This window comes from Delphinus delphis, chromosome X (assembly GCF_949987515.2).
Source record: "Delphinus delphis chromosome X, mDelDel1.2, whole genome shotgun sequence".
In the NCBI taxonomy this organism is placed as follows: domain Eukaryota; kingdom Metazoa; phylum Chordata; class Mammalia; order Artiodactyla; family Delphinidae; genus Delphinus; species Delphinus delphis.
The window spans coordinates 1,399,594-1,408,827 of record NC_082704.1 but is presented as its reverse complement, the minus strand read 5'-3'; the positions used below and the strand labels follow the sequence as shown (position 1 = coordinate 1,408,827).

At 58.8% G+C, this 9,234-nt stretch overlaps 1 protein-coding gene across 1 annotated transcript; it reads left to right on the top strand.

The window, feature by feature from the left end:
- Positions 1 to 3,470: 3,470 nt before the first annotated feature.
- Positions 3,471 to 5,787, top strand: EMD (emerin). The gene is made up of 6 exons (XM_060002789.1): positions 3,471 to 3,675; positions 3,799 to 3,906; positions 4,068 to 4,145; positions 4,345 to 4,478; positions 4,943 to 4,989; positions 5,072 to 5,787. The coding sequence occupies exons 1-6, from the start codon at positions 3,594 to 3,596 to the stop codon at positions 5,370 to 5,372; spliced, it is 750 nt and encodes a 249-aa protein (XP_059858772.1). The 5' UTR covers positions 3,471 to 3,593; the 3' UTR covers positions 5,373 to 5,787.
- The last annotated feature ends 3,447 nt before the right edge of the window (positions 5,788 to 9,234 follow it).

The window sequence follows — 9,234 nt, the reverse complement described above, 5'->3', positions numbered from 1 at the left end:
TGCAGTACCTCGGCCTTTGTGTCTCCCTGCTCCATCTACTGGGACCCCGTCCCCACAGCACTGGGTTATCCTCACTTGATCGATGAGTGGCCTGAGTTTAGATCCATGAGGTGGCTGTGTTGGAGCTCATGGCCAAGGCTGTCCTTCAAGGAGGGAAACCCACCTACCACAGGCATTGCAGTCGGAGCCAGGGGTACAATAGGTGGGGTAGCAGGAAGGAGACACCTTCATTTTAATGTTCTCTTTACACTACTATCTCCCTCCCCTCCCCCCACACCCCTGAGACACACACATCTCGGGGTCTCTACTTCTTCCAGGTCTGGGGGAACGGTTTGTACAGCACCAGCTCTTCCCTGGTAAAGACCGTAATAAACACTTTTTCTCCTTGTGTTGAAGGTTCCTGAAAAGCACTAGAACCAGCTCCATTCCCACTGCCAAGGCAAGCTGACTCTCCAGCTAGCCGTGCCAACAGTCCCAAGGTGGACAGATGTGTTCTAGGGCTGGAACACAAGGTGTTAATTGAGAGGCTTTTGGTCAGCTAACCATTCCCTGCTGTATATTGGCTGTAACAATCTTCCACATGTTAATTTTCACAATAATCACCATCTTACGACTTTTGTTACTATCTGAGCAATGTTTTAAAGTATTTGATTGCCAGGAAAAACCCATAGGATGTTTCACATCCTTGAAGAGAAAAACTAAGTTTTGTATTGTACCAAAGTATTATGGTTCTGATCTTTTTTAAAAAATATTTATTTGGTAACACTTTATTTATTTGGTTGCACCGGGTCTTAGTTGCAGCAGGCAGGCTCCTTAGTTGTGGCATGCATGTGGGATCTAGATCGAAACCGGGCCCCCTGCATTGGGAGTGCAGAGTCTTAACCACTGCACCACCAGGGAAGTCCCCTTAAGGTTCTCATCTTAAAGAAAACATTAATAGCTCAATAAATAATAGTCTCCTTGGACATGACTGTTGAGAAATGTATTCATGTTGATATTACTTTTCCTTATAATTTTTGATGTTGCTGGGATTACAAGTTATATAATATACTGCTTAGAATCCATTCCCCATTCTCAAAGGAGAAACTGTCTTCTTGTTCTTGACTTGGAATCGGTGGCTTCCAAGCCCACTCTTCCCAGCAAGACTCCCCTCAAGGCCCCAGATTTCCCCTAACAGCTCCTCTGCTGACTCAGAAACCCCGCTGGGCCACACTGTCCAGGTTAGGACCTCGAGTGCTAGGTATTGGCTGGGGGAACATCCATGAATGAATTGCACTCGGGGCCCTTGCGCAAGTCTCCTCCTTCTCTGGGTCCCCAATTCCTCCTCTATGTGACAGGGGTGGTGCCGAGGGCCTCTCAGCTCTGACGGTCAAGGGCTCGCCTGGTTTCTGGTGGTCTGGGATGGGTCTGCCTGCAAATGGGGCTGGACTTGGGCTCCAGGTGGGCTTGTGTGCAGGGGACCATCACAAGTCAGACTCCTGGTGCCATCCATGGTGGGACCACATAGCGGGGCAACTGGGGGAGAGGGAAATAAAAGGCAGAGGGCCAAGGCAGGTGCCGGGGGAGGGGTTGTTCCTAGAGGAGAAGGCAAACTTAGAATTCCTTGACCTCATAAGGAAACAGCTTGGGTCTGTATGGGGAGGGGTGGCATGGGGAGGACAGCCTCTGGGACAGGGGCCAGCACTGCAGAAGGCTTGGAGAGGTACTGGGGAATCTGATCTTGCCAAAACTGCAAATTCCAGGAGGCCAACTCTGAGCGGCCCAGAGCCCAAACGCCATCTCCCTCCCTGCTCTGAGATAAGCAGCAAGACCCTGCCCTGCCCTGGGCTCTGCCCCCTTGTACTGCCATGCATGTCTGGGGCCCTCATATTTTGGGAGACAGAGCAGGCCTCATCTTTACTCTAAAACCCAGCCTACAGCAACTTTTCTGAGCGTCTTTGTGTGTGATCAAACCAGGGCCCTATCTTCTCTCCACCCCATGAGCGAACCTCCATGCAGAACTGGTCTGTGACCCTCGCCAGCTGGGCCAGCCTTCCTGCCTGGTCTTCTCCCAGGTACCAGCCGTCATCTATGAGAACCTCCTCCCCAGGCTCCCAGTTCTGGGAGAAGCACTTCAGTTCCCCCACACTCCATCAGCTGCCTTTGTTTAGAACGTGACTGTCATCTCCTTCCCAAATTCCACAGGGCAGCTCTTTACTGACCAAGCCCCTCACCAACTCCTAGTGACAGTCCCCGCTCCCCAGCAGGCCTTGGCAGCCTTCCGTGGTTTGCCCCCTTCGGTCCCCTGGCCCCCCTGTCCTGGGGGCCCGCTCTGCACTACCACGGCCCTGAAGCCCACCGAGACCCAGGTGCTCAGAGCCCACCAAGTCTTACTGGAACCCCGGAGCAGGTCCCTCTGAGTCTGGAAGCCCCCACCCCCGCGCCCCGCCGCTGCCTGGCTGCTGGTCACACTGGGCTCAGGGACCATTCCGACAGGAGAGGAAGCCCCTCCCACCCCAGGTGGACAGCTGGTGGGTGAGGCGGGCACTCGCTGTCTCTGCATGCATCACACCGCGCCCTGTGCCAGTGCGCATCGGCACGCTCGGGTCCCTTCCAAGGCTGCTGGCTCCTGGAGTGCCGATGGCCTCCTGGCCCAGTGCCCCATTTCCTCCCGGGTGGAGCGGGGAGGGAGGGAGGCGGTGGGGACCGGCGGGGCGCAGGTGCGCAGGCCAAACCCTGCAGAGCGGGAAGGCGGGCTGGGGCAGGGGGCCTGGTGGTCTGGGGGGGCGGCCTAGGGTCCGGGCCCAGACCCACGCTCTCCAAGGTCTCGCCCTTCAGATCAGGGCCCTTCCCGCTGCTGCTGTTGTCGGGGCGTCCGGCTGGGGCGCGGCCGGGGAACCCCAAGCGCTGGAGCTCAGCTGAGGGTGGACAGCAGGGGGGCTGCGGGGACCGGGCTGAATCCACGGGACTCAGGGAGGGCGAGCCCCAACCAGCGCGCGGCCCCGCCCCACTTTCACGTCCTGGCCGGTTTCTGCCGGTTCCATGGCCACAGGCCCCGCCCCTCTTCGCTTCGGGCCGGAACAGGCCAGCGAGTGACGTCTTGGCTCGCCGACCCCGCCCCGCTCCCAGGTCCCGGCGGGTCTAAGCTCGTCCCCCTGGCGCGCAGGCCCCGCCCCTCGTTCCCGTCTTGCCCAAACTCGCCAGCGTGTGACGTCTCTGGGCTCGCAGGCCCCGCCCCCCTCCCGGACGCACAGCCCCACCCTCTCCCACGGCCCGACCGGTCCTCGGCTCTTCGGCTCTAGCGCGCCCTACATCCCTCTTTCGCCTCTAGCCAATCCCGTCAGTCTGTGACGTCGGGGCTCGTCAGCCCCGCCCCGCCCATTCCCAGGGCCCGACCGCTCTGCGCCGGGGGCTCCCCGCGTCCTGGCTCCGCCCCGCACAGCGCGCGCGGCCCGCAGGGGCCGCGGTTGGACGCGATTGTGACGCAGGCGTGACGCGGGCGTAGCCGCTCCCGAGGCGCTCGCGCTGCTCCTGTCGCGCTCTGAGGCGGTCGTAGCTCGGCCCGTATCACCAGGCCCGGGCCACCCCCAGGCCTCTGCCGCCTGCTGCCCGCCATGGACGACTACGCGGTCCTGTCGGACACCGAGCTGGCTGCCGTGCTGCGCCAGTACAACATCCCGCACGGGCCCGTCGTGGGTATGCGGCGGCGGCCGGCCCCTCCCCGCGCTTCGCCCCGCGCCCCTTTCCTTAACCCCTCTCCGCGCCGCCCCCGGTCTCGCGGCCCGCGCCCTGACCGCCCTGTGCCCCTTGTCTGGCCAGGTTCCACTCGCAAGCTCTACGAAAAGAAAATCTTCGAGTATGAGACCCAGAGGCGGAGGCTCTCGCCCCCTAACTCGTCCGCATCCTCTTTCTCCTGTCGGTTCTCGGGTGAGGCCCCCGCCCCACGGCTCCACCTGGCCGCCCTCGGGGACAGGGTTTGGGAGGAAGGGGTCGCGAGGGGGTGGCAGGGGCGCTGGCCGGGAGGGGCACAGGGGAAAGGGGAGGTGAACCTTGGAGGCAAACGGCCCTGGCCCCCCCCCCCCGTTCAGACTTAGATTCAGCGTCCGTGGACTCGGATATGTACGATCTGCCCAAGAAAGAGGACGCCTTACTTTACCAGAGCAAGGGTAAGGCAGGGGTGGGGTGGGCACCCAGACACCTTCGTTCCGGTGTCAGGGAGAACCTGAGATCTCAACCCCCACCGTCCTGCAGTAGTCCTGGAGGGGAGAAACCGAGTCACAGGCCCCCAAGTGGGATTCAGATTAGGGCCATCTGGCCAGGTGGGGACACCGTTGCTCCCTCTTCCCCGCTGCCCCCCTTCCCAAGGCTATAATTATGACTACTGTGAGGAGAGTTACTTGACCACCAGGACTTACGGGGAGCCTGAGTCTGTGGGCACATCCAAGGGCTTCCGCCAGCCCTCGGCTTCACTCTCAGATGCTGACACCTTTCACCACCAGGTGAGCTGGCTGTTGGGCACCCTGTACGTGGGTACAACCTGAGGGGGTGATTGTGGGGTTTGGATAAATCAGGGGGGCCACTGGGTGCAAATGGTGGCTCCGAGAGCCTCCAGGGAGAGGTGGGGTCAGCAGACACCTGCCAGGTCAGGGCCTTTCTGTGGGGGGCTGTCAGAACTGCTTGACTAGAGTGCCCGGTACGTGCCCTGCACCCTTGCCTGGGACCTAGGTTTGAGCTCTCTCTGAGAATCCTGGGGCAGAAAGTAGGGTGTAGGCAGCTGGCACAGTCACTTAGCAAGTGGCAAGGCCCCACGGACATAAGGCCGGGAACCAAGAAGGGTGCTGGAGGGTGGCGAGGCCCAGGCCTTGAAGCAGTGTTCAGAGTAGGCTGGCAGGGAAGCTGAGGGGCATGACGGGGCCACGCTGCCCCTGCCAGCCAGTATCCTTACCCTGATTCACTTCTATAGGTTCACGATGACAATCTTTTCTCTTCTGAAGAGGAGGGCAAGGATAGGTGAGTAGTAGGGAGGGCCAGGGACTGGGGCTGATTCTGGGCGCAGGCCTTCCCGGCCTATCTGCTCCCCTCTTTGCCTCAGGGAACGCCCCGTGTATGGCCGGGACAGTGCCTACCAGAGCATCGCACACTACCGCCCTGTTTCCAACGTCTCCAGAAGCTCCCTGGGCCTGTCCTATTACCCCACCTCCTCCTCCACCTCTGCCGTGTCCTCGCCTTCATCTCCTCCTTCGTGGCTCGCCCGCCGTGCCATCCGGCCAGAAAAGCGGGCCCCTGGGGCTGCTCTGGGCCAGGACCACCAGGTCCCGCTCTGGGGCCAGATGCTCCTGTTTCTCATCTTTGCTGCCTTCCTGGTTTTTGTTTACCACTGCATGCAGGCCTAGGATAGCAACCCCTTCCGGGCGGAGCCCTAACGCTCTGGCCTTGTGGCTTGGGGCCAGCTGCTCTTGGAAGTCCTGGCTGACTGCCTTAGCAGTGTTTTCTGGGGGAGGGGGGTTGGGGCTTTTCTGCGTGTTCTAGCTTGGGGGTACTGGGACAGGGGCAGTGTTTGCTTCCCCTGCCTTGTCCTGTCGGGGAGGCAGCAGGCCTGGGCCTCTGCAGCATGGTGGGCCTGGACAGGTGTTCCTCTGGAGCCTCCTGGCCCTACTTGCCTCTGACCCTTAGGGCCTAGGAGGGCAAGAGCCTTCTCCTGGAGAGGAGAACATGGGTGTCATCATTGCATGCCTCCTGTTCATTGTCACCTCATTGCGGGGGATTGACCAAAGGACACCCTGACTTTGTTTTCGTGGACAATAAAAAGACCGTTTATTTTTAACGTGTGGGCTCTTCCCTTTAATGTGGGGAGGGGGTGGGCTGCCCCCTGCTAAGGCCCTCCAGGCCTTGGGCCTCCAGAATTGCCATCTGGCGTTGTTGGTTCTTCTTTTCTTCCTTTGCGCTTGGGGTAGGGATCACATGCTACCCATGGACATATTTGTGCTTTGCTTTTGGGGTCCACTCCCTGACTCGTTACCCAAAGCTCTTGTAACTACTCATAAAAATAACTGTCACACGGAGAACCCACTTGGAAATGCAGGCGAGGCTGCTTGCACGATGTCAGTTATGGGTGTTTAACTTTCCAGCAGAGGCCAATCTTGGTGTCCAAGGGTGGGGAGATGAAGAGGAAACGAGGCATCTGCTTGGTGAGCCATTTCTGCTGGAAAGCTGATTGTTTAATGCTACAGGAGAAGGCTCTTAGTACTCTGGAATGCTCCATCACCTTTCGGTAAACCAGTTCCTCACCTGGCTATATTCCTTCTTATTGCCAGGTTTTCTGCTGTGGGTATTTCATAATTTTCAGAGAAGGAAACCTAGGGTAGACTGCCACAAGAGGCCGTGCGTCCTGGCTCTGCACTGCCAGTAGAGGGCAGTAAAGCGTGGAGAGGCTGGCTCCGTGTAAACAGGCGGGAATCAGAGGCACCACAAGGGCTACCTCGTTGTGTGGGGGCCTAGCATCAGTCCCTCTCACCTCTGACCGGCTCCTTGCTACAGGTGGCAGGACTTGGCAGAGCCTGGCCTCTCACCTGCATGTACACCATGGGCTCCTGAGCCTTTCGGGGCCTCTTGGCTGTCTACGGCTGCATGGTGAGCTTTGGTCAGGGCTGGGACTGGAACCATCCTACCGAAGCTCCTGGACATTTCTTTTTGATGCATCCTAGTCTCCCCATTTTTTTTTCTTGGGCGGGTGTTTTCTTAAAAATAACACAGGGCTTCCCTGGTGGCGCAGTGGTTGAGAGTCCGCCTGCCGATGCAGGGGATGCGGGTTCGTGCCCCGGTCCGGGAAGATTCCACATGCCGCGGAGCGGCTGGGCCCGTGAGCCATGGCCGCTGAGCCTGCGCGTCCGGAGCCTGTGCTCCGCAACGGGAGAGGCCACAGCAGTGAGAGGCCCGCGTACCGCAAAAAAAATAATAATACATACTTTTTTGTGCATTAAAATAAACAAAAAAGAATGATGGGACTTCCCTGGTGGTCCAGTGGTGAAGAGTACACCTTCTGGGACTTCCCTGGTGGCGCAGTGGTTAAGAATCCGCCTGCCAATGCAGGGGACACGGGTTCGATTCCTGGTCCAGGAAGATCCCATATGCCGTGGAGCAACTAAGCCCATGCACCACAACTACTGAGCCTGCGCTCTAGAGCCTGCGAGCCACAACTACTGAGCCGGTGTGCCTAGAGCCCATGCTCCACAACAAGAGAAGCCACTGCAATGAGAAGCCCGCGCACCGCAACAAAAGAGTAGCCCCCACTCGCCACAACTAGAGAAAGCCCACATGCAGCAACGAAGACCCAACACAGCCAAAAATAAATAAATTTATTTTTTAAAAATCCACCTTTCAACGCAGGGGACACGGGTTCCATCCCTGCTGGGGGAACTAAGATCCCACATGTTGTGGGACAACTAAGCCCGCGTGCCACAGCTACTGAGCTTATGCGCCTCAACGAGACAGCCCACGCACCCTGGAGCCCACGCCACAACTAGAGAGAGAAAAACCCGCACGCCGCAATGAAGAGCCCGAACATCACAGTTAAAGATCTGTACCGCAACTAAGACCTGACGCAGCCAAAATATATATATATTTTAAAAATATTTTAAAATATATACAAAAAAGGATGAAAAAATTGCTTCTAATTTTCTTACCCCTCCCACAGGCTCAGCCTCCTTTGTTTGCTGCAAGCCCCTCCCACCTGGCTCCCCCAGCACCCAGCCAACTGTGGCATGGACTCCCCAGGTCTCCAGCTTCTGCTCCTTGCCGTCCCAGTGCAAGAGCTGAGACTTGTTTGCTTCATGGTGGGTGGTGGGCATGGGCAGGGGGTGCTGCCTTCTCATTGGTGACAATAAGGCCTGATGGTCAGATCAATGAGCCTGAATGGGGGTGGGGGTACAGAAGAGGTAGTCAGGTTGCCAGTGCACCAGAACTCCAGGGTGGCATGCTGAGACATCTTGCTTCAGCAACGGGTCCCACATCAAGTATGTTGGGAAGCGGGACCGAGCCTGTGAATACAGCTCCCCCACAGGCTCTCACTACCTGGCACTGCTGTTCAGCCGGAGCCCCACCAGGTCTTGGCGGAGAGGCAAGTGGAGCCTAGGGACGTGGTAAGGTTGACTCGCTGATACCCTGTGGAGTAGCTGGGGCGGAGGGGGACAGCATGGGAGCAAGGGGAGCTGGGCTTGGGCCCTCCCAAGGAAGGGGGGAGAGATGGCGTGGCCTCCGGGTGGAATGATCCTCTCCAGGCCTCAGGTCCTTGATCTGTTCCAGGAAAGAGGGGGAGGCTAGGTGTGCTTGGCAACCACTGTGGTGTCTGAGAGAAGAGAGGAAAGAGTCTCCACCCAGGTGACATAGTCTCCCTGTTCTCATTCATCATTCCCCAAGGGCAACCACATCCATTGATCACCATGCAGCAGAGGGAGGGTTTCTGCAGGCTCCTGAGTGGCTTCAAGCTTCCTGCCCCAGGGCTCTTAGACGCCCCCCTCCCAAAGAGTTGTAGCTCCCAAGGGCTCTGGACCGCCCCCAGCACTCCCCTTCAGGCTTGGCCCCACTTCCCAGGGCTCTGAGACTACCTCCCGCGAGGGCTCTGAGGGGCCCAGCTGCCTAAAAGTCCCCCGAGGGCTCTGGAGTTCCATCACAGGGCAACTGAGGACTTCCATTCCCCAGGGCTTAGGCCATCCTCCCTTCCCCCACCAAGGGCTCCAGTGGTGCTGGGAACACAGCAGGGGGCAGCAGCTGCCCAAGGTTAAGGGGACAGTGACTCCCCTGCTGTGTAGGTGCCAGCAGAGGGGGGAGGGAATGGTGGTGGTGGTGGTCCTGCCAGGCAGGGAGGAGCCTGGATGATGCAATGGAGCTGGTTGCAATGGACCTGGATGCGTGGCTGCTGCCAGAGGTCTGAGCCGCATCCCTAGTGGAGCACAGAAAGGAGGGCCCTGTGGGTGGGGCAGGAGCATGGAGCCAGGAATCCTAGCTCAGGATCCTCCCACCCTTGACCTCCACCCCCTTGTCAGGTCCAGGGTAAGTAGCAGACAGTGTTGGGCAGACCTAGGTCCACCCCTACCTTGACCCCCACGCTGTGCTGGAGCTAGAGATGGTGGCTACTGGGCTGGTCCCCACACTGCAGAGGACAGTCCATCCAAGAGAACAGTCCAAGGGGGGCACAGCCTGTGGATCCACGACAATGGACCACCCCAGGCCCTGAGGGTCTAAAGGACAGGAAAGTGC